Source organism: Epinephelus moara, chromosome 10 (assembly GCF_006386435.1).
Source record: "Epinephelus moara isolate mb chromosome 10, YSFRI_EMoa_1.0, whole genome shotgun sequence".
NCBI classification, from domain to species: Eukaryota; Metazoa; Chordata; class Actinopteri; order Perciformes; family Serranidae; genus Epinephelus; species Epinephelus moara.
In genome coordinates this window covers 12,719,391-12,732,191 of record NC_065515.1, presented here as the reverse complement: position 1 = coordinate 12,732,191, position 12,801 = coordinate 12,719,391, and the positions used below count along the sequence as shown (strand labels likewise).

The 12,801-nt window shown below is 40.5% G+C and overlaps 3 protein-coding genes across 3 annotated transcripts in view; all 3 read right to left on the bottom strand.

Annotated features, from left to right (window-relative positions):
• Positions 1–386: 386 nt before the first annotated feature.
• LOC126396890 (duodenase-1-like) lies at positions 387–1,802 on the bottom strand. Its single transcript, XM_050055256.1, is given in 6 exon segments — positions 387–545; positions 646–831; positions 833–907; positions 1,066–1,202; positions 1,519–1,668; positions 1,745–1,802. Coding segments are annotated over 6 exon segments (765 nt in total).
• Positions 1,803–2,710: 908 nt separating this feature from the next.
• On the bottom strand, positions 2,711–4,096 carry LOC126396807 (duodenase-1-like). Its single transcript, XM_050055127.1, is given in 6 exon segments — positions 2,711–2,869; positions 2,971–3,231; positions 3,380–3,449; positions 3,451–3,513; positions 3,814–3,961; positions 4,039–4,096. Coding segments are annotated over 6 exon segments (759 nt in total).
• A 7,470-nt stretch (positions 4,097–11,566) lies between these two features.
• The window catches only part of LOC126396889 (mast cell protease 3-like), an 8,018-nt gene continuing 6,783 nt past the window's right edge, over positions 11,567–12,801 (bottom strand). Inside the window, 4 exon segments of the mRNA XM_050055255.1 lie at positions 11,567–11,679; positions 11,682–11,724; positions 11,853–12,122; positions 12,354–12,489. Coding sequence (XP_049911212.1) covers positions 11,567–11,679; positions 11,682–11,724; positions 11,853–12,122; positions 12,354–12,489 — 562 coding nt within the window.

Here is a 12,801-nt window from a genome sequence, read left to right as displayed (position 1 = left end):
TCAGGGTGCTATGTACCCTTTTTTTTTGTGTGTGGATATTTTCGTTCTGTTTATTTGCTGATCGAAAATAAACTCAAACTCAAACTCAACCTCAAACTAAATTAATTTAATCTAACTAACACCTAACTCTCTCCTGATTATAATAACTTCGTGGACGAGACAGTATGAGGTCCATGTCATTAGCCATCATGTCAGCATAGATTCACAAATTCAAAATTACACATTTTATGTGTTCTGATGAGGTTGTTACAGAAGGAAATTAAACATGTTTTTTTTTAAAATGAAGCTTTATTTTGAATTTCAGTCACACTGACAGAGCAATCTGAGTCACCACAAACCTGCGTATGACAGTGAATGTTTGCTGAAGCAAAATTTCGTGCATGATTTTACTCATAAGGTTTGATGATGCTTTTGATCCAGCCAAGATATTTTGAGGTCTCCGTGTAGACGTTGGGCACATTTGGGTAGTTACAGTTTTTGTTGTTGTTGAAAGACACGACTCCAACAGCCTTCCCGTCACACACCAGAGGACCACCAGAATCACCCTTGAGGAGGAAGAAATTCTTCATTCATTATTTGACTGAAGATGATTGCAGCATGTTTCCACAGAAGCTGACATTTTCTACAAACAGACAGAAAACATACCTGACAGAATCCTTTGTTGGTCTTATATCCACCTGCACAGATAACACTGTCAGGAAGAGGAAGACGAGACCATTTCTCCTTACAGACTTGCAGGTTGAAGATAGACACATCCACCACTCTCAGATCATCAACAACGCTACCATTAGTTTTTATGGAACCCCATCCAGCTACACGGCACCTTTGGTTTTTGATTTATGTTTGTTTCAGGTCTGGGAAGTGGAATTGTCTGGACTCTGTTGTCCAGTCGAGCCTTCTCAGCCAGCTGGAGACATCAGAAAGTAAAACTAGCAATGTCTGATTTCATAACTTTTTTTAAATTCACCAGAATTCAGTTTAACAAGTGTTGGAATATGGAGCTGATAATAAAAATAAACCATTTGACCAAAAAATGTATGATGTCACCTGAGAATATGTACTTACTTTGAGGAGCATGATGTCCTTTCCCTTTCCTACTGTCTGATAATATGGGTGTTTGTATCTCTGTTGAATGTTTCTTATGTTTACGTAGTTAATGTTCTTGAGATTGTGGGTGCCAAGAACAACACGTGTAATGCTGCTGATTGAGAGATCATGGAGAGGTTGTCAGTGAATTTTCTCAAATCGTAACAAGAAGAATATTAGCGATAGTAGATAGTAGAGCTGAATAAAGACAGGAAAAGTGGGATAGGGGGTATGACATACAGCAAAGGGCTGCAGGTTGGAATTGAAGCGAGGTTGCTGCAAAGGACTCTACCTACATGGTACACAGACTCAACCCAGCGAGCTAGAGGTCACCCCATACTAATATATTTTAACTTGTTAATATATCTTGAAGTATTTTTAAATTGACGTCTAATTATATGAATCAAAGATTGCTGAAAGAGGAAACTCATTCGTCATCACAGTGTGCAGCAGTGAGCACAAAGTCTTCATTGATTAGGAATCCTCCACACACATGTTGTCCTCCGTTGTTCTGCAGAGAGACCATATACAGCATTGAATTCTCCGGGGTTTTTTCCCCGTTTATGATTTCACTCCCACGTGCTGCAAAGACAAATACAAATTAAAGCTGATGACCATTAAATGATTGGAGACCAATAACCAGATTTGGTAGTCTTACCTTTTCCCCTGAGACATGTCAGAACATGAAAAAGCAGAATCTTGTGCAGAGCATGCATGATGCCAGCGAGACAACAGACTTGTCTACCTTTTGGGGTTTCAAGTCCACTCTTTTATATAGTAGTGCGCTTTGTTGGGTGGTGTGATTATTATCTATTTGATCTTGATTTCTAACCACATTCACTGTGCAATGTATTATCTTGCATAATCATGTTTGGTCATGTCATCTGATGTCTCAACCGCATGACACATACATTATATAATAATTATCTGATGAGTTTATCACAGTCTGTCACATTAATAATGCATTCTCCTTCTTCTTTGTTGTACACATTGTATAGACTTTAAACATCTAACAAGTTATGTGCACACATAATTACTCCCCCCTGGTTAGATTACATGGCATTATATTAAAAAACTCTACATACATAAGACAAAACATGCATAAAATAACTAAGGGATCAAAGGAGAAACTATGAAGTCAACACTGAGATGTTTTTAAAAAAAGTGATGAATCAAAAATACAATAAAAATACAGGCACATGTATAGGACTGACTATGGCACACTGCCTCATTTCCAGAGCATCTTCAGTGTTACCATTTTGAACAAATTACAACATCTCCCAAATATCAATAAACTCAGAAGCTTTATTTCTCAGTATGTAATTTTTAAGGGCCAAACTTGCTCTTTAATCTTTCAACTACCAGCCAAGAGAGGGGTCACTCATATGTGCATGAATAAGACAGTATCTTGTAGATGTTATTTGCTTTCACGTTCACACAGATTCAAATTTTCACTTCTCCTGTGTTCTGATGAGGATGTTACAAAAGGAAATAACACGTTTTGTTTTGTTTTCGTAATGACGCTTTATTTTTAAATTTTGGTCTCACTGACAGAGCAATCTGAGTCACCAACAACTTTCGTATTTCAATGAATGTTTGCTGAAACAAAACTTTGTGCATGATGTTACTCATAACGATTGATGATGCTTTCGATCCAGGTAAGATGTTTTGAGATATCCGCGTAGACGTTGGGCACATCTGGGTAGTTACAGTTTGCAAACTTGTTGAAAGACACGACTCCAACAGCCTTCCCGTCACACACCAGAGGACCACCAGAATCCCCCTGTGAGGACGGAGAAATTATTTTTTCATTATTTAACTGGAGATGATTGCAGCATGTTTCCACAGAAGCTGACATTTTCTACAAACAGACAGAAAACATACTTGACAGAATCCTTTGTTGGTCTCATATCCACCTGCACAGATAACACTGTCAGGAAGAGGAAGACCAGACCATTTCTCCTTACAGACTTGCAGGTTGATGATAGACACATCCACCACTCTCAGATCATCAACAACACTACCACCAGTACCTGTGTAACCCCATCCAGCTACACGGCACCTTTGGTTTTCTTTTATGTTTGTTTCAGGTCTGGGAAGTGGAATTGTCTGGACTCTGTTGTCCAGTCGAGCCTTCTCAGCCAGCTGGAGACATCAGAAAGTAAAACTGATTTCATAACTTTTTTTAAACTCACCAGAATTCAGTTTAACAAGTGTTGGAATATGGAGCTGATAATAAAAATAAATCATTTGACCAAAAAATGTATGATGTCACCTGAGAATATGTACTTACTTTGAGGAGCATGATGTCCTTTCCCTTTCCCTCTGTCTCATAAGATGGGTGTTTGTCTCTCTTTAATATATCGTATGTTTCCATTGTCAGTCTTCTTGAGATTATGGGTGCCAAGAACAACACGTGTAATGCCCCTGATTGGGAGATCATGGAGAGGTTGTCAGTATGTTTTCTGAAATTGTAACAACAAGAATATCAATATATTTTGTTGTCCCTTATTGATCGTAGAGCTGAATATAGACATGAAAGGTGAGAGAGAGAAAGGGTATGACACACAGCAAAGGGCTGCAGGTCAGAATTGAACACAGGCTGCTGCCAAGACTGAGCCTACATGGGGCGCACATGCTACGCAGCAAGCTAGAGGTCTAATATATGCTCATTTAAATTGATTATTACATGAATCAAAGGTTGGTGAAAGAGGGAACGTAACTCACAAACAGTCGCAGTGAGCAGCAGTGACCACAAAGTCTTCACTGATGAGGAATCCTCCACATACATGTTTTATGTTGTTCTGCAGAGAGACCATATACGGCATTGAATTCTCCGGGGCTTTTTCCCCGTTTATGATTTCACTCCCACGTGCTGCAAAGACAAATACAAATTAAAGCTGATGACCCATTAAATGATTGGAGACCAATAACCAGATTTGGTAGTCTTACCTTTTCCCCCGAGACATGTCAGAACATGAAAAAGCAGAATCTTGTGCAGAGCATGCATGATGCCAGCAAGACAACAGACTTGTCAACTTGGGGGGTTTCAAGTCCACTCTTTTATGCAATAGTGCGCTATATCTCTTGATCCTGACCTCTAACCACACTTACTGTGCAATGTATTTTTGCACCTTTGCAGTGTGTATTATCTTTGCATAATCATGTTCGTTCATGTCATCTGATGTCTCAGGAGCATGACACACATACAGTATATGATCAGTATCTGATGATCTGTCACATTAATTAATTATTCCTCTTCTTTTTTGTACATCATATTTTTATTAATTGTAAACATCTAACATGTCATGCATACATTATGTTATGTTATGTCACATGACGACCTTTCATCTGTGGAATTTGTGTCAAATGTTACCCGTGACTTGACCTACATTCAGCTATGCCAAAGTTTGCAGCTGCACCCTGGGACGCTGCTGACAGACCCAGAGACCCAGTGTTTCGATGGTGAGTTTCATTTGTGTGACTGATTACTCCTTGTCCTTAAGTTGTTAGAGTTACACAGCGTCCAAGTCAAATCATGCATTGGTTACGTAACATTGGTTTTAATGTGGTCCTGAGTTTTTCAGAAATTTAACAAATTAAAACTAAAAAACTTTCCTCATATTATAAATGTCATTAAAAAAAAAATCCTTAAAAGGTGATATGAGATTTAAAAAGGATTCATGCACAGAATGACTCTAATTTTAGGCTACATGTCATATTTTATGTGATTTTACTGTACAGTGTTTAAGAATTTTAAAGTGGGGGCGTTGGTAGCGTAGTGGATAGTGCTGGCGCCCCATGTACAGAGGCATTGCCTCGATGCAGTGGCTGCGGGCTCAATTTCGGCCTGTGGCCCTTTGCTGCGTGTCGCTCTCTCTCTCCCCATTTCATATACTGTCCTGTCCATTAAAGGCAAAAAGCCCATAAAAATAATCTTAAAAAAAAAAGAAATTTAAAGAGATGTGGGACAGGTATATGCAGTATTTTGTAAGAGTCCATGATACACTCTGTTTGAATATAGGTTTCTATAGCAGCTGTAGATTACTGTATATCGGTGTATGGTGTTTTAAGATATTGTCCCATGTGCCCCATTTTAACTGTGAGCACTTGCTCCTCTAAAGGTCACTGCACAGCCCTGAGGTCAACCTTCCCTTCTCTCTGCCAGGCAGGCCCTGAGGTCAACCTTCCCTTCTCTCTGCCAGGCAGGATAAAACTATCTGGAAACATGCCCAACAAACACAGCTGAGGACTTACAGGTACTGGATTCTCCCCCTTCTTAATCATTATGTCATTTATCACTGCATTTTATATTTAGGACACTTGATTCAGTTGATTCTGGGCCCTTTAAGACCTCCTCTCCTCATCGATTATGAACATTACTCAGCTACATGAACTGACTTTTGTTAGATTAATTCAATAAGTGAAGAATACAGATGCAATACTAAAGATTATTTAATGTAGAGGTCGAAATGTTTCTATTTTGGGTTACACTATTAATCCTAGTTGATCCTGTTCCTTTTAGCTTGTTTATGATTTACGTTCTGATTCTTTCGATTTTATTCACTGTGGACCAAACTTAAATTGTGTATTTGGTGAGTCAGTGACACCTTGTTGTTTATCTGTTTAATTTAAATAATACAATTACTAAGATAGCGGATACTAATGATTTTCAGCCGTCACCACTTCACTGTTTTAAGTCTTGGGGAAAACAGCGCACTCACATTTCGTCTGAATTCTGCAACAAACCAGTTTAACCGCAGAAGCCAGTTTCCTGCTATTTGACAGCGAGTGGTCTGAAGGAGAGTCACGACAAGTTTTAAAGCTCAATTTTTCCCCAAGGCCCCTGAGTGGGTAAATCCAGCCCTGACTTTGTGCTTGACATGCCAGAACTTTAAAAAATGTACAAATTCATGGAGATCACAAGACTGCAGAATCTACTGATGAGTGCATGTGCACGTGTTATATGTGCAATATTAGGCCCGTTTCCACCGCAGGAACTTCGGGGTAATTTTACGGGGCTGGGGCCGTTGGTGCGTGTCTCCACTGCAGGAACCACCCCCGAAGGACAGAGTTCCGGAACTTTTACAGGGGCTAAACAAGTCCCTGCCTCGGAGTAGGTACTCAGAATGGCCCGAAAAACTCCTGGGCTTGGGTTTTACTTGGTGCTGATTGGATATACTCAAGGTGGGATGTGACGTCAACAGAAAGCAACAAAATAGCCGGCATTTTTAAAACACAGCAGCTCTCGTTCATAGCTTCCACCGCCGCCATGTAAACGAAGAGACACGCCAGAAACCCAGCAACCACCTCAGCTCCTTCCATGTTGATAATCGTCTTTCTTATGTCTGCTTTCTTCTTCTTACTTCTGCTTCGTACTTCTGCTTCCTCTTCTTCTTTGTTGTTGTTCTTCTTTGTTTGTTTCTTTGCCGCGTCGCCCCGGTCAAAATGGTCGCGCAACGATTACGTCACATCCAGAGCCCGGTAACTTTACAGGAATCTTCCTCCTACTCCGCCACACAGTGGAGACACGGCGGTTGAGAGGGCCGAGCGAGAGGACGTTCCTGTAAAGTTCCTGCCCCCCAAATACTACCAGGAACTTCTTCAGTGGAAACGGGCCTTCACAGACGTACATTGTGTAGTTTTTTACCTATTACACTTGTTTATTGTTTATTATTTATCATTGTGTAGATTGGATGGTTGAATGTATGGAGGATGTGGCTAACTTACACAGTGTAAAATGCCATAGATTTGTGCTGATAATGTTAGCATCTTATATTTGTTTGAAAAACGTGTTTAGTATAAGACCGTTGTTTTGTCAGTGAACCCTGTGAGTTGTAATGGAGCAGAATTTTGTAACGTCACCTTTGTTAAATGTTGCTGTTGTCCCTGGCTTCATATGAGAAGAGGAAACATTCACTAGCTGCTAGGCTAATTTATACAATGTAAAATGCCATAGGCTTGTGCTAATAACATTAGCATGTTGTATTTGTGGGGAAAATATGTCCAGATAAAGACAAGTGTCTGTCTGTGAATGCTGCGAGTTATAGTGAAGCTAATTTGTGTACTTGTGTTTGAAACTGTCTCTATTAAGCCATGTTTAATGTGTGTTTAATGTGTGTTTTGAATCAACTAAACTTTACAGAAACCCCGTCGCTGATTAGTGTTTAGGAGGTATAACTGTAGAGTGACACAGACACACCACCGCACAAGTATAAATGCTCACTGTGGCATAGGCAACGTACATAGGGCCTGCTGCACATGTATAAATCCTGCTTATCAGTCAGCATCTTACAGGAGTAGCACTCCTAATTTTATTGTTTTAATGATACAATCACAATAAAAGGCACTCTGATTCTGATGACCTCTGTTGTCCTCTACCAAGGTCATACACTGTACAGCTTTGCTCCATGTGTGATTCCAATCCTAAACTCTGAAACAGCAAGAAAAATATCATAATGAGTTAGGTTAATATCCCATTTGTAGGCTGGTGACTTATAATTAGATTTGTCAATTTTACCATTTTTCCCAGATATGTCAGAACATGATTTGTGAAGAGCATGCATTATTTTTTTCTGTCTTATCTTTCATCTTGTATGCATCAGGGTCATGGGTTCAGGCGCTGATGTTATAGATACTGTTAATGAAACAACTGTTTGCAGATCTGGTAGTGCAGCAAAGGCGAAGCATATGTATAATTACTACGTGACTGACTGTTGCATGAATATTTTCTCCCTTCTCGTCCTCATTTAAAAAATTTTTTTTTAGATGCTTTGATTCTCCTTATTTTGTTTATTTTGGGGCCTTTTTGAACCTTCTCATCTCCCTGTGTGTGGATACAACTTTGTTACACCAAGTGAGCTTTAGCTCCATTAATCTTTCAAGTGAAAAACACATACGCAACACCAGAAGTCTTTGGTGTGGAAATACTTGGCACAACCCACTGAAACATTTCTCCGAAATGCGCAACAAACTAGACAAACCACAAAACCACAGTTTCCATGTGGTTCAAGTTTGAGTTTTGTTCTCACAAATTATGAAACTAGTGCTCTAGTTAGTACATGAGAGCACAAAAGTACACAGATCCAGAGAGGGAAATATATTATATATATGAATATATAATATGTTGTGAATCTGAAACTCTTTCTGTCATGTTTTTTTTCTTTTCACAAGTTGACTTTCGTTGCAAATGATTTCACATGGAATAAGTCACACATTTGTATTTATTCAGTGTCTGCAGCATTATACAAGACTACATTATTCAGTGTTTTCTCTTCACAGATTTACATTCAGATACCACACTAATTGCAAGCTGCTGCTGTCCTGTCATATAACACCATTATACCCAGCAGTGAGGGCCAGAGTCACAGCAAAGAGCAACTCTGCTTCTTGACCACTGTTGGGCGCCACTCCATCAGTTCATGTCTGACCCCTGCAGTGCCTCACAAACCTCCAACAGTCAAACAATGAGTCTGTCATCTCTCTGAGTGAGTCTGTTGAGTTGTGTTTTGGGTCGTCGTAGCCTCGTGTTTCGATGTTAGTGCAAATATGTCTTTCTACCGTGAGTCTGTATGAGATAGTCATTCCTAAAAATGCCAGTAAGCCACGTTTAACATCTTTCTCTTAGTTTGATTTGTTGCCACAGTGGAAATAATCTGCTAACGAGTGTCTCCGGGTGTCTTTAGACCACACAGAGTCATCTGTAAAGAAGCCAAGATTCACAGAATGTGATGTTTAAAAATGACCAGCCCAAGTCTGAAAACTGAATTCAACCCTGCCTTCAATGCCCCTGCTTAACACAACAGGGTCTTCAACGCACCATCGTCACTGTTACATTAGACGTTTTGCTACGTGTTGTTGAGGCTGAACCTGAACGCAACCCAGGTGTCAGACTTCTGTATTAGCCAATCAGCGACGAGCACTGTAAGCTAACCGTTATGAGTGGGCGGGGCTATAGTGAGCAAGTGTGAAAAGCTAACTGACAGCCGTTAGGCAAAAACACGGATGCGGCCGGTTACTATTCAAGTAAGTGAGTTAGTAAGTAACTATTTATTAATTAATTTAGAAGCCGGACGTTTTACATTGTTTTGTTACCCTGTAAAGCGGTAAAGTAAGCCTTGTTTCGTGCTGTTTGCTTTAATTTCACTTAATTGACGCAAACGCGGCGGACTGTTGCTAGTTAGCTGTCACCCTCATTAGCTAACGTTAGCTTACGGTCTATGCTAGTTTGACAGTGTATCTGAATCTGTCCAGCACAGGAACACTCAGGTTCAACCTGCAGCACAGGGGTCTGGGTTGGTTTAGGAAAAGGAAAATAATCTATCTATCTGTATACTGAATATGTGCTAGATGATGACAAGATGTTTTTTTAATATTGTCAAAGTTAAATGACATTAGTAGTATAGTTAAACAAAGTTAACTGACAGTTGTTCACTAGCTAACGGTTAATGGCTAACTTACTAGCTTACTCCTCTTGTCACGCGCAGCTGGTTGCTAGGTAACAGGAACTGAATTGGGACAGCTGTAGAGACTGTGGGAAACACCTTTTGCATCGAGTTTCTGGGTGAGTATGGTGTTTGGATTTCTAAATGGTGTGTTTTGGATGCTACCACACAAACTGCTGCAGTTGTGGTGTTTATGACTGTATTATCATTATTATTATTATTATTATTAGGTGCTCAGGATTTGCCAGAAGAGCCCATCTACCAGACACGCCTGGACTGAGCTGTATGAGTTGCAACTGTTCCCTGAGTTCCCAAGGACCAGTGAGTACTGACCAAACACTTTCCATGTGGGTTCATATACTGTAAAACTTAAGCTAAAAGCCTAGTCTCAAATAAACGCCCAGTTCCTTTTACTAGCCCGGTGTGGCCACACTTAAACAAATAAATGTCTGTCTTGATTAAATGCCTGGTCTGGTTGCCAGGCAGTTCATTTTTATAGAAATTTTTGGATGTATAAAGCCGGGTTGTTGGCTATCCACTTGAGCTTATGTTAGTTAACTGCTTAGATTGCGCATACATATATAACCATGAGCACCAAAGAAGATCGTAACCCCTTGGTGGTATGGTAAAGAAGAGAGACCAAAACAAAAAAAGTGGTGACCCCCTGCCTCTATTACAAACTCAGAATATGTGCCTGTTCCTCGATTATCTTGTATGCTATTCATGTTGTTTACCGAGGAAAGAATCAAAAGTGTTTTTCATAAAAATTAATCCAAGTGAATATTGTTCTAACAGGATAAAGTGGTGTTGTGTTGATATTAGGGCTGCCCTCGACTAAGAATTTGCCTAGTTGACCAATAGTCATCATTTAGGGTCATTAGTCGAGTAGTTGCCTGCGTGTTTACGATATTAATTTAATTATATATTTAGGGCGGGGCAACACAATAATTTGAGTTCAACAGAGAAATAGAAAACCATACTAATGAACCTTCATTAATATAGGCCAATATTTTATCTACAAGTGTACGTTACACACTGAGCGAGCCTCCTGTTAAAGATGCTGTCAGCAAAAAAGTAATGATTGTGCTAAGTGGCTAATGGGCATGTAGCTACTTATATGTTTTCAGATGATACGTCGTGTTTGTAGTCAACCAATGATAGGCAAATGTTTGCCTGCAGAGTTTACACACCACCTTGGGTTCGTCCTTCACCTTCTCAAAATGATCCCACGCTTTCGATTTCCTGCCTGACATGTTATTAACTAACTTGTGTAATAACCGCAGGTACCAGCCCTACAGCAGTAACTCCACGATAGTAATAATAATACTAATTCCAGTTTTATTTATAGAGCATTTTTTAAGAAAAAAGCACAGTGTCAAAGTTTGGAAATTTACAAGACATAATGGATATAATAACAGTTACAGGAGATTGAAAACAATAATTATTATAAAACAGAAGATTTAAGATTTAAAGGCAGTGACAGCATCAGTTGACCTGATGTGGAAGTGGAAGGCTGTTCCAGAGCCGGGCAGCCAGTGCAGTACAGTAAAAGTATGCAGAATTGTTACATTTAAAGTGCAACACACACCGCCGCCGTACGCCGCGCGTCAAAACGCCCGCCTCCATTATATTCTATGAACCAACCCACACTGGCGCCGGCCGACGCGCCGCGCCGCTCTGCTTCAGCCCACTGCTCTATTTCCAGCGCGGCCGGCGCTCATGGCGGCGCTGCGAGAAAAGCCTTTTATGTACGTCTCGTCTCGTAGGATCAACTCCGGTTGTTTCAAATTTTTAATAAGACGACTTTGATAAGAAACTCACCCGTGAAATTCAAGTTGTTGTTGCCTCAAAGTTTTTCCTCTTCTTCTTCTGTTACTAGCAGTTGGCAACCGTTGGCAACTAGTGTAGGTACAGCCACCTAGCGGGCTGGGGTGGGAAATACATGTTGACGGTGCCGCTGCGTGCCGCTGCCAGTGTGTGTTGGGGGGCGGCCCTTGACGGCCACAGTGCCGTGCCGGCGGCGGTGTGTGTTGCACTTAACAATTCCCTTGCTTGAGAATCTTTTTGATCCAGGGAAGGTATTTTGATATATCCGTGTAGACGTTGGGTACATCTGGGTAGTTACAGTTTGCAAACTTGTTGAAAGACCACCAATAGCCGTCCCGTCACACACCAGAGGACCACCAGAATCACCCTGTGAGGATGGAGAAATTATTTTTGTTTATTCAGTTTTGAAGACGAGACACCTTTAGACAAGTAAAAACTTTTTTTAAATGTTTTTTTTTTTTTTTTTTTTTTTCAAAGAAAGGACAGCAAACATACCTGACAGAATCCTTCCTTTGTCTCATATCCACCTGCACACATAACATTGGCAGGAAGTTTTAATGATGGACTTTTAAGCCATTCTTTCTTACAGACCTCCGGGTTTATGATAGACACATCTGCCTCTTCCAGCACATCAACCGCTCTACCACCAGTCTCTGTGGAACCCCATCCAGCCACACAGCACTTTGCTTTATCCTTTATTTTAATGTCAGTCTTCGGAAGTTTAATCAGTTGTACTGCCTTGTTGAGTCAAGCTTTCTTAGACAACTGAAGACACACAAAGTGGAAATTTAAAATGAGCAAACACTGATATTCTCCATCAGACCTCAAGTTCAAAAAGAATTGCTTGAAGATGGAGGTGCACTGAATATTGATGACAGTATTTTGTTTTTAGAGTTATGGGGGGATTTGAACTGTGTTAAACAAAACATGAAAGTAAGAGATTTTATTGTAAAAATGCTTCACTGACATTGGTAGGCTGTTTAAATATCTACTTACCTTTAGGAGCATGATGTCATCCCCCTTTGAGACACTCTCATAAGATGGATGCTTGCATGTCTTCACACTGTATCTCATTGTGTCATTATCAACCTTCTTGAGATTGTGGGTGCCAAGGACGACACTTGTAGGTTTCCTGAGTCAATGATAAGTAAAAAGTTGTTAGTATTGTTTCTTACAGGTTCAGTGATCAGAGATCTAGGGCTCTAGTTTCCCGGCGCAGCGCAAGGGTGGCGAACCCCGCGCAGAGCTAGTTTCGAGCAGCGCAACCCGAGGCACGTTCAGTTTGGTAGTTTGGCAGACCGAGGTGCGCTGAGATGGGTGTGGCGGCGCAGCAGGGGGAGGTGTCAACAGATCCAGCTTGGCGCAGTGACAGTTTTGTGCCAAAAGGCTTCGCCGAAGGTGCGCTAAAAGCTCACCAACTGAAACCACGTCTACTGTCAGCGCA